This window comes from Hydra viridissima, unplaced genomic scaffold (genome assembly GCF_058129835.1).
Source record: "Hydra viridissima isolate aposymbiotic clone 2 unplaced genomic scaffold, HvirCarnegie_v1 scaffold_4, whole genome shotgun sequence".
Lineage (NCBI taxonomy): Eukaryota > Metazoa > Cnidaria > Hydrozoa > Anthoathecata > Hydridae > Hydra > Hydra viridissima.
Genome location: NW_028324303.1, coordinates 4,104,024 through 4,128,639, shown reverse-complemented (window position 1 = coordinate 4,128,639; position 24,616 = coordinate 4,104,024). Strand labels below are relative to the sequence as shown.

At 27.8% G+C, this 24,616-nt stretch overlaps 1 protein-coding gene across 1 annotated transcript in view; it reads left to right on the top strand.

Moving 5' to 3' along the window:
* The window catches only part of LOC145182630 (autophagy-related protein 2 homolog B-like), a 29,756-nt gene continuing 5,140 nt past the window's right edge, over nucleotides 1-24,616 (top strand). Inside the window, exons 1-21 of the mRNA XM_090085994.1 lie at nucleotides 1-220; nucleotides 2,349-2,517; nucleotides 3,354-3,512; nucleotides 3,801-3,903; nucleotides 4,565-4,886; nucleotides 6,977-7,076; nucleotides 7,166-7,519; nucleotides 10,440-10,502; nucleotides 13,244-13,535; nucleotides 13,616-13,781; nucleotides 13,887-14,000; nucleotides 14,255-14,452; nucleotides 14,784-14,887; nucleotides 15,384-15,556; nucleotides 17,447-17,543; nucleotides 17,697-17,859; nucleotides 18,815-18,957; nucleotides 19,068-19,237; nucleotides 20,985-21,130; nucleotides 22,383-22,718; nucleotides 24,305-24,385. Of these exons, the coding sequence (XP_089942120.1) occupies nucleotides 53-220; nucleotides 2,349-2,517; nucleotides 3,354-3,512; nucleotides 3,801-3,903; nucleotides 4,565-4,886; nucleotides 6,977-7,076; nucleotides 7,166-7,519; nucleotides 10,440-10,502; nucleotides 13,244-13,535; nucleotides 13,616-13,781; nucleotides 13,887-14,000; nucleotides 14,255-14,452; nucleotides 14,784-14,887; nucleotides 15,384-15,556; nucleotides 17,447-17,543; nucleotides 17,697-17,859; nucleotides 18,815-18,957; nucleotides 19,068-19,237; nucleotides 20,985-21,130; nucleotides 22,383-22,718; nucleotides 24,305-24,385 (3,621 nt within the window). The 5' untranslated portion in view covers nucleotides 1-52. The remainder of the gene's footprint in view (nucleotides 221-2,348; nucleotides 2,518-3,353; nucleotides 3,513-3,800; nucleotides 3,904-4,564; nucleotides 4,887-6,976; nucleotides 7,077-7,165; nucleotides 7,520-10,439; nucleotides 10,503-13,243; nucleotides 13,536-13,615; nucleotides 13,782-13,886; nucleotides 14,001-14,254; nucleotides 14,453-14,783; nucleotides 14,888-15,383; nucleotides 15,557-17,446; nucleotides 17,544-17,696; nucleotides 17,860-18,814; nucleotides 18,958-19,067; nucleotides 19,238-20,984; nucleotides 21,131-22,382; nucleotides 22,719-24,304; nucleotides 24,386-24,616) is intronic.

Here is a 24,616-nt window from a genome sequence, read left to right as displayed (position 1 = left end):
TTTAGCTAATTAAGTAACTGATGTAGCATCAACATGAAAGAAATTAATTAAAATGCCTTGGTATTTTCCATGGTCTGAATCGATAAAAAAGCGAGCATGTCGTTATTTGTTGCAGCATTATCTTGGGGATTTTCTGAAAGAAAAACTGGACTTGGACCAATTAACTGTAGATTTGTATAATGGCAAAGGAACAGTTACAAATATTCCTTTGGATGTATGGGTACGTTTTAACTTACATGTATTATATCATATAAAAGTCCCAATGTTTGACTAAACTACGCAGCAAAATAGCTATATCAATGATGTATATAAATTGGTGCTTTGTATATAATACTAGCAAGTTATACCATGATTGTATATGTCATATATTTGTTAAAAGAATGTATAACATTTATTCAATTGCTAGAAACACACATTTTTGTAAGAAAACCTTTGCAGTCTTACTTTAACAAAATGTTAAATATTCAAAAGTTGTTAAATGAAATGAATTTGAAGGTATTTTTTTCAAAACTGCATATAGGTTGATTTTAAAAAGCAACATGGAAGTATGAGTACATACTAAAAGAAGATGCTACTTATACTTTTTAACAATAGCTTGTAAAATTGTAATTCTAAGTATATAAAATAAAATGGTGTCACAGGTGTGTTGTTAACTACTGGTGAGCTTATCTATGAAGTAAATTTGAAGGCTATGAAATAACGAATAAACAATTTTTTTTCAAGGGCTGTTTTTTTTCCAAAAAATATGACCTCAGTTTTTTTCTTTTCTTAACCTTATGTGCAATCTATTATGATTGGTAGGGAATCTTTTTCCTTTCAACAATAATAATGGATTTTGGTAAGTTGTTTTGTTTTGTTTGATGTGTTTAAATGGCATATTCAAATACCTTAGGACATATTTCTACATGTATTTTGGTTGAGTCAAATTCAATTGTTACTTTTTCTTCCTCCTTTAACACCTTTCCATGTGGGGTTGTAATAATTATTTACCAAATCTTAGTTGCAGACACACAAAACTTCCAAACAAGCAAACATTTTATAGAACAAGTCAAATCAATATGTTACTCAAATTTTAATAACATTTAATCCAATGGTCCAAAAAATATTAATAATAAAATAAACTGATAGAACTATGGAAATTTTGCCTTTATATATTAAGTTTAAAAACTTTCTACAAAACTTTGTTTCAATTTTTTCAGAAAAAACATAAAAATGTCATAAAGATATCTGTAAATAACAGTTCTAATAAAAATAATTTTTATGATCAGTTTTGTAAATCCATTCCACGTAAAATTTACAATAATTACATGGAACTATGGACATTTTCCTGAATGTATTTTTCAGTTTGTTTTTACAGACATTTTAAATGCAATCAGTTTTTTGAAGTAGCATGAAAGCCGTAATTCTAATATGTACACATTCATAGTAATTAGTACTTTTTGATTCTTAAACTTCAACTTTTATAAGTTATTTTTTAGTAAACTAGTTAACATTCTTAAACTGTTTTATGTTTTTTTCCTAACCCTTCTTTGGTAAACCTCCGTTATCTGATTAATGATTTACATTTTATATAATTAACTTAGTCACAATTCCTTAATGTAGTACTGTTTTACAATTTTGATCACTTAAGCTTTACTTGAGCTGAAACACAATCAGACCTAGGCTTGGTTAGTTCCTATGCTGAAATTTGTATATAAAGAAGCTCCCTAATAAATTACATCAACAGGTTAAAGAAAAATTTGAAATATATTGTCTTTTAATATTCATTTTTTAAAAAAAAAACAAGAATGTGTTTGCAAATGACTTTACTTTTAATAGTCTTAACAAAAAATTTTATTTAGAGATATTATTGTGAGATCATATTATGAAAAAATAAGTAAACAAATGTAAAAAAATCATACTTAAAAAATTTTGTTGAACAAATTTATATCATAAATCTCAGTCATCTGATTGATTTACATTTTATATATTTAACTTAATTTTAATTCCTTGATGTAGTATGTGTGTGCGTGTGTGTGTGTGTGTGCGTGCGTGCATGTGTGCGTGTGTGCATGTGTGCGTGTGTGTGTATCATAGTATGTGTTATGAATTTAAAAAAAAATCTTTTCAGAAGTTGTTACTCTTTTATAGAATAGTGCATGAAATATTTTTTAAAAATAAAATGAAAATTGATTGCTTTTTAAGTTTATATATTCATTATTGTACTAGTTTTATATCAGCCTTTAGATTTCCTAACTTTTCCAACTAACTGACTTTAATGTTAAATCATTTTCTATGATTATCTTGTTATTGTTAATATTAGCTTTCTTATTGTTTTTGAAAAAAATTTATAAATGAATTACTTTTAGGCTTTAAATGAAATGCTTGCTAGTGCTGGTATTTCATTGGATCTTGTTGATGGATTTATTTCCAGCATCTCAGTTTCAGTCCCATGGAAAGCTTTATTAAATGACAGCTGTGAAATTGAAATACATGGCTTAAACCTGACATTTATACAGAAACAGAAACCAAATGGAGGTTAGTGAAATTAGTTGTGAACTTTAAAGTAAATATATGTATTTTAATACTTATTTACCTCATTTATGAGTAATTCCATATCAAACTCAATAAGAATGTTTAGCCATACCTCTTTGCTTTTGTTGAAATTAGGTATAGTTGAAGAACTCAATAAATCAATTTTCCTGGAGAGTTTTGATTATCCAATATCTTATTTTTAAATTTATTTGTACCAATTTTAGATTTCAGTTATAAAAGACCTTGGTAGAAAACAGTATTATTAAAAGTTGAGTATTTCCCAAAGTATATTTAACACCAATTATCACTTTTGAAACAGAGCATTTATTAAAGCTGCATTTAAAAAAAAAATTAAATTTTTTTTTTTCACTTTTGCTTCTTTATAAAGTGGTGCACAAACTTGCTTTATCATGAAAAAGTATATATTTCTGTACATACATAAAAAAAACTTTAGAATTTAAATTTTTAAGCTTTAAAAATGGATTCCCCATAAAAACCTGATTCTAAATGCATACTTTATTATTTTTGGTTAATAGACTATAATACTCCTATAATACTAATACTATTTAAATCTAATAAAATCTAATTAAATCTACAGGATTTATGAAATTAGATTTTTTAGTTACAGTGTAATCAGCCTTAAAATGGTAAATTAAGTCATATTTTAAATTTGAATTTGATGATGAGAGCAGTGAAATTCATGATAGTTCCTAACAACATTCAACAGATATTAAGTACTCATGCTAGCAAATGTACTGGAGAAAAATATTTGGAAAAAAAATAGCTATTTGTATTTTGTGTTATCTTTTTGGGATATCATAGTTAATTGTTTACTTCAGGCAACCTCTTTGACAGCACGTGTTCTTGGAGTTCTATGAGTATGACTACAAGTATTCAGTTGGCTCAAGAGTGTTTAAGGCAAGAATCAAATGCAAACAGTGCTGCTGATTCAGGACAGTTTGAGGGACTTGAAGCCTTTGCTCAGACTATTGAATCTGGTAATTTTTAATTATTTATAGCTGATTATTTACAGATTTAAGTGTAATTTGATCATATTTAAAATGTGTATTGGAGTGTTTATTGAAAATATCAAAAGGGAAAAAACTTTTTATTTCTTTTACTTTAAACATAAAGAACTTTTGCTAAAAAAGGATGTTTTTCAGAAAATATTTTAAAACTATTCTACATGTATTTTAATTTGTATTTATACGCTCAAATGTATTTTATATCATACATATATATTTTTTAAAAATAGAGTATAAAAATTTTTCTCAATTGTTAATTAGTTCTGGCTCGAGTACGATTGTCATTTATTGATACCAAAATTCGATTTGAAAATGTTCCTGTGGATGCAATAACTGGTATTGGTGTGGAATTGAATATTGATCGGTATGTACCTTATTATTTGTTATATACCTTATCTTTTGTATGAATTATATACATATAATTTATAAATATATATATAATATAAATACATATAATGTATGTATGTATGTATGTATGTATGTATGTATGTATGTATGTATGTATGTATGTATGTATGTATGTATGTATGTATGTATGTATGTATGTATGTATGTATGTAATATATATATATATATATATATATATATATATATATATATATATATATATATATATATATATATATATATATATATATATTATACAAAAGATAAGGTATTTAGCATTTTAAATGAGAATAACACTCCTATTGATACATATTTCTACTAATAATAACTTTTACTTTTATTTCTATTATAAATTTTTATTGACTTTCTAATGTAATCACAATATATTGTATGCATATATTAGGAGTTTTAATAAAAAGTCATTTGAAAGCTTTTAACTAACTCATTAAGATGAGTAAGTAAAACAAAAAGCAATAAGTAGCAAAAAACAATAAATAGTAAAATAAAAATAAATAGTAAAATAAAATGTTGATTTAAGAATTAAATGAGACTAAATTTTAACGTTTATTTTATATTTGCTTCTTGAAAATCATTTTCTTCATTTAACATAAATTTATTTTCATTATCATTTTTTTTAGTGTTGATTACTGGGATTTATCTCATGAAGAAATTGGTCAAGACACATCTCGCCAGCATAGTGTTTATGAGCCTGTTGCTGTAGCTATAAAGAGTTTTCAAGTTGCTGGTCTAATTATGATAATGGATGAATTTCCTAAACATCATAGAACTAGATTACGTGAAGCACTCACTGAGGAAGAGATATCTCAAAATGAAGGTTTAATGAGAGGAAGATCAAACAGTAATCCTGACCTTCTTCCTAGAGTTAAATTTCTTTCATCTAGTGGAAAGCAAACCATAAAAATGAAATTTAAACAAAATGATGCTTTGCCTGGGCCAAAGGTGGGTTGATATGAAAATGCAGTATAGAATGCCATAGACATTAAATATTTGAAAATATGTAGTATATGTTTTTTAAGTACAGTCTTTCCTATTTATTACTTTTAAGAGAGAAAATGATGTAGGTATAACAATTGCCAGCATGTAAAAAGAAAAGCATAACTACTGTATAAAATTAGCATTATGACCACAATATATATGCAGCCTACTTTATTTTAAAATTTGTTAAAAATTGAACATACTGAAATAATATTTAAACTCCACTCTTGAATAACTTAAATTACAACCCCAATTGATCCAGAAAAGTGTCACAGACAGTTATTTTTATTAAACAAAATTATTGCTACAAATATTCTTATTAAAAATAATATTATGATCATTTATAATGATCATGATATTTTTTTATAATGTTAATTTTTTTGTTAACTAAGATTCTGCTTGAAGTTAAGTTAGAAAAAATAATACTTACACTATTCTTAAGATTTAAAATAAATTTAAATAAAACAGGAAAATTATTAAAGATTTCATTTAAATTAATTGTAAAGTCAATTTGATTGTAAACACCTTAAATATCACTGATTTACAGTTATAGTTGGTACCAGGGACAGAAAGCATTTTCTCATCAAACCTCCAAAAAAAATTTTTTTAAGTCTATAATGGATTTTATTACTGCAATTGTTTCACTAAACATTAAAAATGAGAAAACAATAAAAAAAAAAAAAAAAAAAAGATAATTCATGTATCATTTTAAATTCAATTTTACTCAAAATGATAAAAAGAACCCTGATTTTTTTTTGTCTTCAGAAATTCAGAACAAATGTGTAGAAAAATAGTATTTAATTATGTAATCTATGGATTAGTTTGTTTCTGCATTTTAACATTTTTGGTATACACAGGGTGTGGCAGCAGTTTGTGAACTTTTTAGAACATTTTTCAAAATGAATTTTTAAAGTACTAAAAAACTATATTCATAGAATATTACTAAAAGAAAAATTTAAGATAAATTATTTTCCTACCTTAGCTTTCAATTAGGTCTCCTTTTTTTTGATCACTGCCTTAAGATATTGTTGGGTTTTTCTGGACCCATGACAAGGTGCGATATCCTGTTGAAAGATGTAATTGCCTTCTGAAAAACTGAAATAAAAAGATTTCTTGTTTAATTGAATGCACTATTTATTTCATGTATTCACATAATTGTTTTACACTTATTTATTAAACTTAATTACACATCTAGTCCTTATATAAGTGTGAGTCATTCACATAATAACTTAAATAATTACTCACTCTATCTCAGTCAATAAAGAAAAATGCATATAATTGCAAACAACAAAACAAGGAATTACACTAACAAGCAACTTAATGCTGCAATTGCACAAATAATTATGGCAACTTATTATTATGTTAATCATCGTTTATATATGGCATTCCAAATCAACTTTATCATTTAGGATAAAGAACCCTGCAAACTCTATTGGTATTGACACAGTCACCATTTTAAGTACTTTTACTGAATTAGCATTAGTTCAAATGTTTATTAATTAAACTTGCCTATTGGAGTTTTGGTAGAACCCACAAACTAGTACTTGAACTTTTTCCTGGTTATTTACAACATACAAAACAAACTAATTTATTTATAAACAGTAAACCAGACAGCTTGGTACTATGACATGTACCAGAAAAGATCTGTGTGTGTTCTGATGTGGTGTTTACAGAAACTGTACATCATTTTAAACAGCTGATTGTTTTAAAATGTCATTATATTAATGTTATTCAAAATTTAAACAACTCTGTTATTAAAACAATTAGCTTTAATTGAAATGTCATCAAATCAAGATGAGAAGCAAGAAAAAATTTTGCATTTTCTTGTTGAAAATCCTGGTGTATCAAACAAAACAATTTCAAAAGAGCTGCAGATTGCTTTGAGAACAGTGCAGAGCATTGTGGAATGATTTAAGGACATTGGTACAATCAAAAGAAAATCAGGAATTAGAAGAAAAAAATGTTTTGTTAGATATTTTGATAAAAACAGCTATTAGCTCAACCCTAATTTGTAGTTTTTGTTTTTTAAAGTAAAGTTAATTTTTTCATTGCAGGTAGATATCGAGTATTCTTTAGCTGCCTTGAATGTGTTCCTTTCTCCAAGACAACTTCATTTACTGGTCAATGCTCTTTCAAGCATGCCAGAAACTGTAGGTAATATATAGATTTCTTAAATATATATTCTCTCTCTTTTTTCCCTTATTTACTAAAGATTATGTTGCTGCACTTTAAAAATATTTTAGATACATCACGTTCTGATCATTATCAGGACCACAGTGCAAGGCGCAACAAAATGCGTACAATGAAATCAGAAGACTATTTGAAAGTTGAAGAATCTTTGCAGCACCAGTTTGGAAGCTCAGATTTTAGCTTAAAGAATAAATTAGAGCACTTTAAGCCAAACATAAGTATGAATTGCTTGTCTCATAATTCAACACTAAATGAAGAAGAGTTTTTCTCCATGACTGAGTTTCCCTTACCAGCACTTGGACAACCAAGCCTTATTGACCCATTGAAACAGAATCCTTTCTATAACAGATTTGATGGTATATTACCTTCCCGTCTAAATAATGTGAGTCTTGGTGGTTCTTCAAAAGGTATTCTTTGATGCTTTAAAATTTTACAATCTGATTTTTTTATTTATAATTTACCTACTTCATATTGCAGACTGTCTATAAAGGTAATTAGCTCAGTTCTTTGTTAAGTAAAGAACTGAACTAATTACCTTTATAGGCAGTAATTAAATGACCTCCAACTAAATACATTTCTAACTTTGTCCAGCGGAGACACTTAAATATGATAGGTAGTGTTCAGAAAACTTCTAAATTGTAAAAAGTTTATCTTAATATTTTTTGACTTTAAAACCTAATTAAAATGCTTTTTAAAAAAGCAAATCCTCTGGTTGTTGCAAGTTAAGGTAAAAGAAGTTAAGGAAATTGAACCAATATTTTGTAGGGTGCAGCAGGAAATTGCAGACTAATTTTTGGCCATGTTTTGTGATGTAAATAAAAAACTTCTGAAATTTGTTTTTGTTGATTAATGTTCAACAAACATTTTAGATTGGAATTAAAAATGAGAATAAAAAACATTTTAGTTAAAAGTTTTACAATGGAAACCAAAGAACTGAAATTTTACATTTGATTCACGTGGGTTTGCCTGCAAGTAAAAGGTTTTATATTTCTGGAGTGCCTAAAACTACAATTTAAAAAGTGAAAAAAAGTGACAGTGCTGAGAGAGCCAAAATGCCCTATCCACTGAAAAAAAAAATTATAAAAAGTTCAATAAAAAAGTTAAAAAAAGCTTAAAAAATTGAAAAAATATCCTACTATGTCCATCAGAAAAACAGAAAAACTGTTCAATGTTGATGAGAGGACATTCAGAAAAACTGTTCAATGTTGATGAGAGGACATTCAGAAAAACTTTAAAAACACTTGGAAAAGTCAGAGTGATCTGACCTAAATGTCAACTTTAGTTGACATTTAGGTCAGATCACTCTGACTTTTCCAAGTGTTTTTAATAGTCAAAATTTTCACAGTTAAACTTTTTAGTGCTGACTGTGTAATCAATAGATGAAATGACAGATTCATAGTGTAAAGGGTGACAGAGCACCACCTGTGTGTCACACTAAACACCCACAGTCCGTTATGATGCTAGGAATCATGGCTTCTAATGGAGAGAAATGTCCACCAATCTATTTTAAAGAGTAAGAAAAAGTTACCTCTGTGTATATCAGTTTATTAAAATCTTATGTGGTGCCATGGCTGAAGAAGACATTCCCAAAAGGCAATTACATCTTTCCACAGGATGATGCACCCTGTCATGGCCAGGGTGCATTATCTTGTTGAAAGATGTAAAAGCCTACTTCAGTGTTAAGTCACTAAAGTCATCTATCATTTGTACTTGGAACTCAATGTCAAGGGACTATATATCAGCACATGCTGGTCCTTCTGTCCTAGGCTTCATGCAGTGGTCAAAAAAAAAAAAGCAGATATAATTGAATGTTAAAGTGGAAAAAGCATTTATCTTCAACTTTTCTTTTATTAATATTCCATAAATATAATTTATTAGTACTTTAAAAATTCATTTTGAAATTCTAAAAAGTTAACGAATCGCTGCTGCACCCTGTACTTAAATTATTTTTCCAAGCAAGGAAAATCAAAAAAGTTTTTATAATATTTAAATCATAACTCCAATTTAAAAACCTCATTAAAAAAGTATTTTTAATAAAAAAATTGCAAAAGCATTAACAACTACTGTTTTCTTTGTTTTTGGTTTGTTGAACTTTTCTCGATCTTTGATACTACTTTGCTTTTTCTATTAAAGTTTTTTTTTTCAGCAATTAGTTTGTTTATTACTATTGACTACTTGGACTCCACATCATAGATGAAATCTTTATTGTATGGAAAATCCCTGTGGATTTATTTCAAGAAGTTTATTTCAGGGTTTAATTGTTGATGCAAAAGTCTCATTAACATATTCAGGTACCAGCTATCTACAGGCTATTTGGCTAAGTTAGAGCTCGTACAACCATCAAGAGCTCTATTGAAATATTTTTTAATGGGACTATAAATGCTCTTCTCTAAAGGCTGCATTTTCCACCATTTTCAGTAAAACATGGGCCTCCTTGTTATCTATGATTAGAAACAGATGGTTAGAAAAAAAGTTAACAAAATCATCAATATTTATATATATATATATATATATATATATATATATATATATATATATATATATATATATATATATATATATATATATATATATATATATATATATATATATATATATATATATAAGACCACACTAAAAAAAAACGATCAAGCTACATTTTTATTGTTTTGAGTAAATTAGATTTTAAACTTCAAAACACCATAGCTCACACCATAGCTCACTTATTTGTTAAGTTAAATATCTGTGTAATTTGACCGGTTTTCTAGTTATATAGTCAATTATTATATAGTTAAAGTGCAGCCGAATATAACAGGGAAAAACCCAAAAAAAGCAAAAATGTAGTATGATCGTTTTTCCAGTGTGGTCTTCATATAATATGTATATTTTATTAAAATTCCATAAACTTGCTTAGAAATAAAACCTATAATACCTAGCTTGTAGAAATTTGACATTAAAATGCTAGAAATTTTGTAAAAAAGTTGTATTTAACATATGAACAATTTAACGTAATTATAGACTTAATTATACTTAATTATACTTAATTATATTAGTATTTTGATGAAATAATATTACACTTATTTTCCCCTTTATCATTGCAAGATGAAAATAATTAGGGATTTCTTAATTATTTTTACATAAGAAGTATTTGTACTGCTGTCTAAATACAAGGAGTGGTTCAACATAAACTGTGGCTCATCTTACCTCAGTCTGTTCTGTAGTGACAATAAAGCAATTGCCACCCACAATTTACCATTACTTAGTTCCACTCCCTGAATTGGAAGTCAAAAAATTGTTTTATTATGTTTTATTAATAAGTTGTTTATGTTTAAAAAATTTTCTATTTAGGAACACTAACTGAACAAGCCAGCTCTGTGTTTCGTGCTGCAAGCAGTAGTTCATCATCATCATGTATGTAGCAGTTAGCTTAACAAGTTTTTTGTTGTTGGTGTTATAACTAATAATACTAACTCTTCAAAAAAAATAGCTTAATTGAATTCTAAAAAACTGTTGACCTCTTAACCCACACAAAAGAATTAATTTGAGCAGGCTTAACTTGCAGAAATGCCTATACACTTAAGCTTTTTTTTTGACCATTGATACTTTTTCTTTAATAATCACAATCGAAAAAACAGTAGTAACAAAATAAATTATATATTGCATTAAAATATGGTTTAGTAAATAATAGACTTATTTAAAAAAGCATGTTTTTAAGACACTGGGTAACTTAAAAAATTGTGCATTGATTCGAGTGTTAGTTTTCGCTGTCAGATATTTTCAATAAAAGACCTAAAATATCATGGGAGTAAACAAATTGTTTGTTTTCTGGAGAAAAAAAATCAACAAAGTCCTGGTTTCTCTAAATTTTTAAAGTGTAAAACATATTTTGCAGAATTTTTGGTAGAATGCTTTTATTTAAGCTAGAATTTGACAAATCTCATATTAAGTCATTCAATTCCATTGAACTGAAACAATGAGAGCCTTTTGAATTAGATGAGAAATTTTTATAATTTGGTATTCTTTTTCAGTTTTGGTATCAGAATGTGGAAATTAGTCTAATTGTAAGGGTTGGGGAGGGGTATTAGTATATGGAATCTTCCACCTTTTTTTCTTGTCAATACCTTTAGTGCTGGCAAAGCAAAAGTTGCAATCAGTTGCACAATCTTTTAATGCTAAATTATTAGGACTACAGGTTCAAAAAAGAGTGTGATTATCTTTTAAGAATTACTATAGAAAATGCAATTAGTTATAAATTTCAAAAAAGTTAGAGTATTTTATACAAACTGTCTTCAGATTTGAGATGAGCATTTAAAAATTTATTAAAGATCATTTAAAGCAAGTCATATAAAAGAAGATAAAAGAAACATGTTCCCTTGTGTTATTAAAATCAAGATAGACGAAAGTATGTGAACATTAGATCTTCTTTTCTAGATCCTTAATACACCCTATCAATGATAATGCAGCCTATCAATGATAATTTTTTCTCCTCTTTCCTCAAAAAGAAGTCAGATATCACTTCACAGAAGTAAAATTATGACTCCAACTAGAATCTAGAGACTGCTAGAATTTATTTCTGAATTTGTTGCTGTTGCATAAAGTTACTTCTTTGTTTAATAAAAATACAACTTAAGTACTTAGGTCGTTAGGAAAGTTCGTAGAACTTCATCTATAAAGATACAATGAGACAGGAAATAATTAAACATTTATATATCATTTTAAACTGCGTTTAATTATGAACATTTTAAGTACTTGTTGAAGTATTTTGAATGTTTATTAAAAAAGTTATTTAAATTTTACTATATACGTTTTCAAGAAAAAATTTAAAAATGGATAAATTTGAATATCGAGCATATATTAAAACCCGTGCTCTACTTGGAGTTTCAGCACAAGCCATAACCGATGAGTTGGTTTTAGTTCATGGTGACCAAGCTCCAAAATATAGTACAGTTGCCAAGTGGGCTACTTTATTTAAAGATGGTAGAGAGAGTCTCGAAGATGATCCTCGCTCAGGGCACCCTCAAACCACGTATACAGCTGAGAATATTGAACGTGTGCGAGCCATTATTGAAGAAAATCCTCATGCAACACATGATATAATTGAAGCCCTGACATCGATTAATCGCTTTACAACCAACGAAATCATTCACAATGCACTTAAAAAAAGAAAATTAACATCACGTTGGATACCCCACGAGTTAACCGATCAAAATCGCAAGAATAGAGTTGAGGCATGTAAGGAAAATTTAGCTCTTTTCAGAAACGGTCCATGGAGACTATGTGATATTATTACAGGGGATGAGTAGTGGTTTTATTTGAGACAAGTTGGACACAAGTCGGCTAACGCTAGTTGGGTCGGTGAAGGTGAAAGTCCAAGAACTATAGTAAGATGCGACAGGTTTTAGCCGAAAAACATGTTCTACATCTTCTTCAAAACAACAGGTGTTGTTCATTTGGGTTATGTTGAAAAGGGAGACACCATTACTAGCGAATATTATATAAAAAATTGTTTGAAACCTCTTATATGCGAAATAAATAAGCAAAGACCTAAAACAGGCACTCAAAATTTCAAATTTCTCCATGATAACGCTCGACCCCATGTGACTGAAACCGTCACAAATTGTCTAAACCAAGCTGGAATTACAATAATTCGCCACCCACCATACTCACCAAACTTAGCTCCATCCGATTATTGGCTATTCGACTTGATAAAAAAAAATCTTGATGACGATACTGACGTCGAAAGTCAAAAAACTCGCATAACGAAGCTACTTCAAAGTATACCCAAAGAAGAGTATAAAAAAACGTTTGACAAATGGCTTGAAAGGATGCAACTTTGTATAGATAACGATGGACATTATTTTGAACATTTGATAAAACAAAATTAAAAAAAACTCTTCTTTTTTTTTTTTTAGAGGGGAGTTCTACGAACTTTTCTAACAACCTAAGTATATTTTAAAAATTTCTATAGTATTATCTGCCACATTTGCAATTATGCTAACATCAGACACTTTTTAATCAATGCCATAGTAAATTATTTGCCTGTTAATTTCTACATTTGCTAAAATTTGTAAAAGACCATAAAGTTTTGTGGAAACAAATATTTGCACTTTGACAAACTAACTTTATTTTTCTTAATATTTTCTTTTTCTTAGCTCAGAAGTATTCTGGTTTTCATTCTTCTAATATTGGATTAGCTGGAGTCAGTTTATTAGACGATTTTATAGATGTTACACACATCAAACTTCGGTCTAATAATATTATACTTATTCTTCTGCATCAAGATCCATTATCGTTTCAACAATATGGAGAAAATAATACTTTAACAGAAATGGTTGACAAGTTTTTCTCACATGTACAGCAATATTCTATGCAAAGTCTTTTTGGTTTAAATGCTGAGCCAATTCGTGAAAGTTTATTGACTATTTGCAGCTTTGATCATTTAAGGTAATTACCTTCATACGGTTTTTTTTTGGCTCTTTCTGAGATTCATGTAATAGTATTATAGATTTTATATAATTTTTCAGAATTTTAGCATCAGCTGTTTGTTCAGATTCTGAGTATAAAACAGTGTCAGGTTCAATTTGCTCTGTAACAAACGTTGTTGTTGGTAAAATTGCAGTTGATGAAAATCTTTATGGAGAGGATACTAAAAAAAAAAACCAGTTTGCAAGGCCATATACCCAGACTAAAGTGAGTATTAAATAATCTTTATGAAAATGGAATATTGAGAGTGTGAGAACATTTTTTTTTCTAGAAAGTATTTATGCATTTTTTTATTTTGGAAATTTTTTGCAGATCTTGCACTTTAAAAATCAAGAAGAATCTCCTCTTTGTTCTGGCACCCTTGGTGGTAATCAGTCTTCCTGCTTTAAGTTGAAAATAAACAGTGTGGCAAAAGCTAATTCATTAGTATAATTGCATTTGATTTCTTTTTACACCCAAGTTTACATTTAATACCCAATCTTGCATTTTATGCCCAAGTTTACATATAACTTATGATTACAATCTTTGTTAGTTAATGAATTTAAGTTATTGAAACTCTTTGAAATATTAAGTGATAAAGTTGATGAAATTTTGTAGTTTTTCATCTGCTAGTTATTACAAGAACGTTTTCACAAATATTATTAAAAGAGTATCATTATTGTTAAACATTTTTGTTTTAGGGTGTTAAATCTCGTAACTCTTTGCCGCCAAAATTCACCATTGAAGTTGATGCTAATGAATTTTATACAGAGATAGATTTGAGTATGAGAGATAGAATAATAGCTTTAACATCCCCAGGTCAGCTCTTCAAAACAAATTCTACCAATTATGACAATTATCCTTACATGTATACCTCATTAGCAACTGGTCAGTCAGCAGTAAGTTAAAACTCCTTACAGATTTTCCTTTTTCTTTCTTTGACTTTATGTATTCATTTCTTTTCTAAAGTTTTTTTTAAATTTTTTCTGAATAGGAAAATTGTGTAACATTATTTTAATCAGGTTGTACATAGTTTAACAGGATGGCTTGGAATAATACAGAGAATTTAGAATCCATTGTTGTTCAATAAAAAAACTAATTTATATTGATTATCAGACAAAGTTCTGTTAGTTGTACAATATTGCCAGGATATTATTTTATAATTATGAAAGTTATTCTAAAACTTTTTATTTAATCCAAAACATTTTTGTAATCATTTGATATTTTTAGAATCAGCAGACTGCATTTCGGCAAGCTATGGATGATAGTCCTGTTGTAACAGATAAGAAGACAGATGTAATCATTAGATGTCCTTTTATAACTGCTGATATAAGGTCTAGAACTTTATTTACTTCTTTCATGATAGCATCTGGACCAGGATAGTTCCATAGTTGTTTTATAGATATTTTATATTTCTTTGGGTGTGTAAAGATCTTTTAAACATAGCACACAGTATAAAAGAGCACATAATCTTAAATAGCACACATAACCCTGTTTCATATTGGAGTATGTTTTACATTATGAAGGACTATATAGTTGTTTTGTGTTACAAAGAACTATAAAGGTGTAAAATTTTAGTCAAAAAGCTTAAACAGCTACTAAAATCCAATATATAAAATGATAGTAAAGATTAGTAAAGTCTTCAATAAATGTAATGAGACCATTATGATAAAAAAAAATACATGTTATATTAGGATATAATTAAAAAAAAAAAAATTGTAATGTCCTAGTATTGCTTGTTTCAATTATGGTCTATCCTATCTAACTTTTAGCTTCCTATTTGTGATTGCTCTTTACTGTTGTAATAGGAAAAAACTAACATCATTTTAGATTTCCAATACCAGATTTGCAATCAAACAATGATATTGATAAGAGACCATGGTGGAGAAAGACAGTGCACAAAGAAAGTCTCCAAGTTCTAATTCATAAGGCTGAGTTTAAAACCTCAATATCGCCATTGTTAACAACTTTAACTTATGAACTCTTTTTTAAGTCTTGCAAAGGTATGTTTGACTTTTTTAAGTCTTGTAATGCTATGTTTGACTTTTTTAAGTCTTGTAATGCTATGTTTGACTTTAACTTGTTTTTGTTTGACTTTAATTAGTTTTAGTTTTTTGTTAGGCTTTAGTTATACTTTAGGAAAGAAAAAAAAAATTGAATTGTAACCTCAAACAGAGTTTTAGTATAAGTACAATATGCATTTCAGAAGTATTTGACAATTTTTGATTCACTTTTTTTAATTTTAAACTCAGATTTATTCAAATTTTGATTTTAAATTTTAAAAAAGTCTGATTTTTGTTGTTGTGATGATCTTCGTATGCATTGAAAATGCATATAAAATCACAACACTTTATATGTATAGAAAATGCTTTACATTAATTTATATAGTTTTAAAAAAAATTACATCTATAGATTTATTTTTGTTGTTAATTTGTTTGCTTGGTGTCCACAGTTGTTGGTCAGTGATATTAAAAATCTGGACGGTGTATAGAACAATGTTAAATTTGTCATTTTAACATGACATTTCTTTTGAAAGAATTCTAAAAGCTATATGAAGGCTGTTCAATAATTTTCTAGAATGAGACATTATTGGCATTTATAAGTCCACCCTTTTTTTCAGTTGATAGAACTCTTATATAAATATGTGAACTTTCGTTTCATTAGGTAGTGTTGAACTGTCAGTGTATCTTTACACTATGGAAAAAATCAAGCATGCAGTTTGGTATTGAGATTGAAATACAAAGCAAATTTGTGAACAATTATAACAGTATGCAACTGGGTTGCTGAATTTAATTGTGGTGGCACAAGCCTTTATGATAATTCACACACTGGATGCCCAAGAACACCAGACATCAATCAAAAAGTTTTTGATATGGTGTTAAATGATTTACAATTGAAGGAACAAGAAATAGCTGAGGCCGTAAGGATCTTTAAAGACTGAGTGGGTTATATTTTATTTGAAGAATTAAAGATGAAGTTAAAGTGTAATAAAGAAAATTAAAATTGCACTTGCTATCAAGTATGATCAAAAATGTATTCAAATGCTCATTTCTCAAGCTTGTTTGGATTGTTTTAAGCAAATTAAAATGGATTTTATTATTGAGCATTGATTCATAGTTGTTGATAATTCTTGGATTCAATGCTATACACCAGAACAAAAACAACAGTCAGATCAATGGATCAAAGCCAATTGAAGTGTACCAAAAAAGGCAAAGACTGTTCCATCAGCAAATAAGGTTATGCAGCAGTTTTTTGGGATTACAAAGGAATTTTGTTAATTGATTGTGAAAATTAAAACAATCAATTCTGAATATCAGCCTTTTTTGAATATCATACCTTTATCAATGCCTTTTTGATCAACTGGATGAAAATGTTTGTGAGCTTAGGCCAAGAATAACAGAGAAAATAACAGAAAAATTTTCTTCAAGACAATTCACCTGTTTACAAGAGTTTTAAGAATTGCTTATTAATTAATTGCACAATGAAGTGCTTGACCATCCACTGTATTCACTAGATTCAGCCACTCAGTGACTATTATCAATTTCCAGACCTAAAGAAATGCTGGAAAGCATTCTTAAATTAAGTAAAGAAGCTATTGCACCAGTGAATGGATATTTTGCAGACAAACCAGAATCATTTACAATCATGAAATAGAGTTATTGGAAAAGGAAAGATTATACTGAAAAATAAAACTTATTTCATGCAAAAATAATTAATTTTCTTTAACATTCTAGAAAACTATCAGACACCACTCATGCTCCATAGTTCCACTTTTTATATATGTTGCATAAGCATGTTTGTTAATTAAATATTTTTTTTACAGTCTGTAAAGCACACAAGTTGCATATATACGACGCAATCAATAACACACGTTTTTATTTTTTCATTTAAAGGTATCTTTGACTCTGGTGAAAAACTATTTCATATTTTTGATGTTAATTGCAACTCAGAAGAAGGAGAAACTGGATCAATGGGTGTTGATATACCAAGGTAAAGTTATCTTCTTTTGAAGTTTTAGAATGTAATAATGAATCACTTTTAACTTTGTATTTGTTACTGTATATATTTAAATATTTGTCTTGTTTGTAAGGTTAGTGTTGAATCAGCAAAATGAAAACAGTTTTTCATTTAATTTATCTTTAGAATTTTAATTAGCTCATCACCATCAGCTTTGCAATCTGTATTTGAGGAACCAGAGCGAGAATCTAAGAGCTCATCTCCTGATTCTTTTGAAGATAATTACCCGTGGATGAAATCTGAACCATCACCCTTCTCAAGTCAACCAAATATGTATGAAAATGTTGAGGTATTTTCATTTTTTAATTTTATTAGCTTTGATAAAATGATTTTTTTTTTTTTTTTTCTTGTTTAGTTTTTGGTAAGTAATGTATTGATATTTCTTTAATCAGTGATTCACTGATTTCTCAATTTTTTTTTTTTTTTTTTTTTTTTTTTTTTTAACTCTATTTTTCTTGGAAAGGAATTTTAAAACAATAATTTACAATATAAGATTTGCAGAATTTTTTGTGGAAAAAATACCACTCAAAACCATTAAACTAGCAGGTGTAACTAAAAATGTATCTAATCTATACCATTTGTATACAAAAAAAAGAAATATTTTTCTGTTTTAAAAACTAGTTAAATGATTTTCTATCTAATTGACTTCCTGAGCTCAAAAATCAAACTCATTTTTCATGATAAATATTATTATAAGTAAAATTACTGTTTTCAATCCTCTCAACAAAATAAAAAAATAAAAAAATTATTCACCCATTTATTTTGAACAAAATTTATCTTGTCATTACACTTACAGTATTTTTTTATTACATTTACTGTTTTGTAATTTGATTTTTATTTGTGGTAGACATAACCTTGTTATTTCTGTTCCATTATTGCAATATCTTAGTGGAAACTTTCTCCGTGCAAAATGTGCTGGAACTTTCAGGAAATAATCTAGATAAACATGTAGAAAGTGCATTTTAATGCTCATTCTGTACCCAATTTTATGAAAACTCCTCTATCATTCTGAATTAATGTTGATATTTGTTAATGTTAAAATTATTATCAAATTATTAATTAATAACAAATAATTATATAATAAATTATCAACTATGTTTACTGAGTAACCAAATTAAATGCTTTAACAAAAAGTATTTTAAGAGACACTTTTTCAATTTGTTTCCCCAAGTAAACAATCAACAACTCTGCTTGATATCATAAGATAAGTGGGCTGTTTATTTATTATTTGAATTATTATCTAGATGGTGACACCTGCATCTGTAAAAGAAATGAATGCTTTCCAAGAGTTTGCAACTAAACACTCAAAGTTTACTATAAACTGTTATTTCCCATCTTTGGCTGCTAACCTTCATAACCAAAGCATTTTTGAACTAATTTATAACAGGTATTTAAATTCAAAGTAAAATACATGGTTGGGCCAATCAAATTACAACATTATAATCATTATGAGATGTTAGTATGAGGTACAAATTCTTTTATATACTATATGTGCAGGTTGCTTGGTGACCTAATAATGTGGCAGCCCTTGGCACCATCTCAAGTTGAAATATATTCTAAAATGAATAACCAATTTGAAGATGTCCATATTAATCTTGCAAGTCATATTGGTCAAATAAATGCTGGTGGGGATAAATTTTTCATGTGCAGATCTACTATAAGAGATGGTAAAGATTTTATGTGGTTTTGTAATTTCTTTTTGTTGTAAATCCTAGTGTATTGTAATTTAATTGCTTAATTTGATTAAATATTTTCCATATGCAACCACAAATCTTATAAAAGGTTTGCCACTTTTCTAAAAAAATGTTGTGAAACAATATTTTTATAAGTAATTTGTTACATTAGTATCAGTAATTTACTCAAAAACTTTGAGAATATGCAAAAAGCAGTCAAAAAGTTAAAAGAAGTACAAATAAATTAGCTAATATTAACCTTGCCATGAAAGGCAGTATCTTCAAGGATTTGCCAAGTTGCTTAGTAAGCCTTTAAGTATTTTCTAATTTTTGATTTCACGTTTCCAAATAACTGATTGTGTGAAGAAAAAGCCTGTCAGTGGTTCAAATAGTATCTACCAAAATACTAGTCAAAACAACTTTGGCTGCCTAACTAAGATTTTTTGCCCTTAGACTATTTGTTCATTTAATGAGTCAAGGACTTTTCAGCATCCTTACAGTGTTAATTCCCTGAAGGCTACTATCAAGAAAAAGTGTAACTTGATGCTCACGGTTTGGGAGCTGAAGTCATAGATGCTGAAGGAGGTCATATACAGTTTTTACTTAATAAATTTACTTTTCCTGCTGTAGAATTGGACTGTAGAAATGTAAAGTCAGAGTCAGAGGTTTTGGGGCTTTTGAAGGCAGAGTCAGTAAAAAAACTGTACCTATTCTGGGCTGTATAGTCTTTTTTAATATTTCATCAAAGCAATTTTTAGTCAATGCAATTTAGCTGACAAATTTGAATTTATTTTAATATGATATTATAATAGTATTACCATTCTATTATTGCAATAGTATGGTGTGGCACAAAAGTTTTAACATTTGTTCTCCTTAATCTTTCATAGTTATTCAAAGCATTTTATTTTGCCATGAAAGAAAAATAATAGTTCTTTGATCTTAAGAATTGAGATGATTAGTTAATATATAAAAATACTTTATTGAATTATTCTGTGGGTATAATTTATCTTTTATATATATATATATATATATATATATATATATATATATATATATATATATATATATATATATATATATATATATTACCAAAAGCTATTGCTACTGACAAAATCATTCAACCTTATAGATAGCTAGTAGCTACTGTTACTAGGCTACTAGCTACAGCCAATAGTTTAGTGTATCAATTCTGTTTTCTGTGATTACCACAAACTGGTTTGATTATTAACTATGCACCTCAGTCCTCATTGGCTCATAACTTTTTAAAAGATAATCTTTTAAAAAGAATAATGGCATATAGTACTAGCTACAGGTTATGGTGTATTTATTTTATTATGATTTGTATCTACAAATACAGGTTTGGCATACCTTACTTGAAAAACCCATTATGGTATTATACTATCTAGCTACAAGTTGTGGTGCAAGAAAGTTAAAGAAATATCCTTTTAACTTATACATGTACTACCAATAGCAATTCTGTCATTTTGATTTATTTTGTTTTTTATTTTAAGTACTCTTTACCATAAATTCTTACATAAGGTGTGTGAGTCAGAGCTTTTACTAGCTGAACTCACAGCCTTGCTACAGCATTGTATTTCTAATCTTAGGTTATTTTTTTAAAAAACAAATTTATTACAAATTTTGTATGTAATTTTTTTTTTTTTGCATAAAAATTTCTTTTAACTAAAATGATAAATGCTGATTAAGTTTCTGAACATTTAATTTTGAATATATTTTTTAGGTTATGATTCCCACATAGATGCAAGTTTTATATCTGCTGAGTGCAATGATTCTCCTCCACAATCATTAAAAAGTAATCAACAAACCAATATTTGCTTCTCAATTCATATTGATTCTGGAAATGTTGCCTTTTTTCCTCCCTTGAAAGTATGCTTGGTTTTGTTCCTAAAATTTTTAAAATATTAACTTTTATATGGAGAAGTAGTCTGTATTACATGCTGTAAATGTGTTCACTTTTTATATATTTTTATGTTTGCTAATTTTAAGTTTCTAAATGTTTTACTACATATAGTTGTACTTATATATGTGGTTTTACACACACACACACACACACACACACACACACACACACACATACACACACACACACACACACACACATATGGCAGTGTGCACACACATAAATACAAATGTAAATCCAAAAACACATGTATACATACATATACACATGTATGTATATTCAAATTGATATATACAGTGGCATGCAAAAAGTTCTAGGCAGTAACCTCTTGTACTCTAAGTTATTTAGAAAAAAAAAACTAATGATTTTTAGTCATTATGAGATGATAGTATGGAGTTTGAAAACAAAATGATAAATTAAGGTAAAATTTATGTTTGTGTATGTTTTTATTATTCTAATTGTTATATTTACATGTGTAAAAGTTTGAGTCCTTTTTCTACTGTAAGAAATATTATTAGTCCACATGTAGAGTTAAAGTCCCACACCATGTAGTCTTTGTGTCACAGTACTATGACTAACATTACCTAGGCTTTCATTCATTAGTTTGCATGCTATTTCGGCAGCAGTTTTCTTGACATTCATAGTTGATTTGCCTTTGATGATATGATCTATTTTTCTAGATATTTTTCTTGGTCTTTCACTACATGGGTAATATTTAAAACATATCTACAATAGTATTCTGCGATAATATCTTTCATGGTTGATTTATCTATCAATAATAGTGAAGCAATTTTGCAAGAAGATTTCCCTTCCTCTCTCTTTCACAAATTTGCTTATGCTGAGCCATGTTTATGCTCTTACAACCTTTTTTTAACTAAACATTCAACATCTATTATTTGTAAATGCACCTTTGAACATCCTTCTGTTTCAATGTTTATTATGTGGCCAGAAACTTTTGCACATGTAAATATAACAAATACAATGATAAATGCATTCATAAGCATAAATAACATTCTTTTGCTATATTATTTTGTTACCTCTATCTCATACTAACATCTCATAATGATAATGATCTATTAGTTGTTTCTTAAAACAAATTAAGTACAAAATGTAAAAGGCCAGAAATATTTCCCCACCACTGTATATATTTGTATGTGTTTAATATCAATTTTTCTATTTATCCTTTTATTTTGATCCTTGAAAATTTTTCCTTTTTAGGATGGGGACTTGTCCTTGATTGGTTATGGACATGCGGTTTTAAATATACAAGATGGTCGTCTGTTTTTAGCTTCTGGTTATAAAGGTCAGCCAAATATTGATTACATGCAGATCTATGTTAATGGAGTTAACTTTTTTCACAACCCAACTCTTAGCTCTGGTCTTAACATGGCTGTAATGGAAGATGCGATATCAACGCACTATCTGTCTTGCATAATAAGCCCATCAGATAGCCATATTCGTGCTAAGTCTAAAGAGCAGAATTATGACGCTATGTTGTTGTTAGCCTTAAAATGCACTACTGATTTAAAATGCACTAATGAAAAGAAAAAAAAGGTATGCTAACTAAAACATCCAACGCTTTTAAAGTATTACCATAATGAATAAATGATGAATGATGAATAAAAATGTTTTTTATTTTCTAATAATATTTATTAGTTACTTATTAACTTAAGTTATTACAAAGAGAGACATTTTAATGTTTATCCAATATTTTTAACATTTTGCATTGCAGTGTTTGGCAGTGATTACAAAATTTTAAAACTATTAGTAAATGTTTATGAGTAGTGGTTGTAAAAGAAAAGTTTGAAATAAATGCCCTGTCTGTTTTAAAACTTTTAAAATCAAAACTTTTAATTGCTCACTTTGTTGTCAAAACCACATTGTTAGGCATTAGCAAGCAGTATAAACATCAGAAGAATATGAGGAGCATCTGTCTCAACTGTGCTCCAGTTAAAAAATCTTCTGTTACTTTTTCTGAAATCTTTATTATCTTCAGGGTGTCTTTGCTACCTTGAGGGAGTTTTATCTTTGATAATTTGAATGGAACTAACTTTTATTAAATGATCTACAATGTTGCTAGATCGAACAATTAGCCAATGGCCACAATCAAATAATTTCAGTGTTTCTTGTAGTTTATCACTAAAAAAAAATATAGATACTTGTAAAATTAAAAATTAAAAGAAAAGAAAATAAAATGCAGCAAAAATCATTTAAATAATTGTGACTCACTCCAGATCATAAAAAGATAATAATTGTGTGATCCATTCCAGATCATAAGAATTATTTAACCAGTTGTTCAGTTTTGAAGAACATTTAGTGCAACAATTTTGTGGTGCCCTCATCTTCTTTTACATTGAAATTTATCAATTGTAGCGTATTTCTTTTTTTTGCAGTACACTTTAAACATATTTAAAAAAAGTTCTGTTTCTCAGTTGTGACAAGAGGAAGTTTTCATTTTATTACAATCTACAGCAAATAAGGTACGCAATCACATTAAACACTTAAATACAATTTAATTCAAATCTAAATTTAAAAGTATACAAAAAACACCAAGAGGCTAACTCCAAAAAACCTAAAAAGTACAATTTACAATACAACCTGTTCCAGAAATAAAAAGATATGCATTATCAAAAACTTCGTAAATTTTTAGTGTCAGATATATGCATTATCATGTGTGTAAAAACTATTTCTGGACTGCATTTCCTGACAATAGTGGTTTTTAGTAATGTGAAGTTTTATTTTCACATTTATGAGTAAAAAGACATTATCATTAAAATAGATTCTAATTGTCAAAACTATATAATATTCACATGAAGAAAAACCAAACTATGAAAGCATTTTTGTCTTTTATATGAGTTTTAATAAAGAATCTTATTATTGTATTTTAATCAATACATGCCAGCCTGTTTTTTAAAAAATAGACAAATTACTGATCTAAAATGTTTTATATTTTTTGAAATATTACCTTCATTCCAAGTGTTTTTTTAAAGAATCTCTGTTAGAAAGTATACTTACTTATGCTATACTATTGCTTTAATTTAAAACTGTTTTTACAGGTTAAAACTATTGTTTTATTAACTTAAATTTTTAATTACTTTATTAAAAAATAAAAATATAATCTATTCTGTGGTTTACCTTAGGAAAATAATGTTTCTGTATCATTGCAAGGTGGCACTCTTAGTTATTGCAAATTGCCTTCATCTCAAAGCTGGTTCACTCAGGTATCCTTACAATATCCCTTTTCGCTATAATTTTTACATTAAATAATTTAAAATGTGCTCTTTAAGTCATAAGAAACTTTATACTTTTAAAACCTTTACTACGTTGTTTTCCTATTAAATTCATGAATTTTACTAAATATTTTAAAAATGCATTTGCATCAAATTTAATTTTTTTTCTTAAATAAGAATTAAGAGGAATGGGAGGATTTAGGAGCTTTTTCAGTTTTTTTT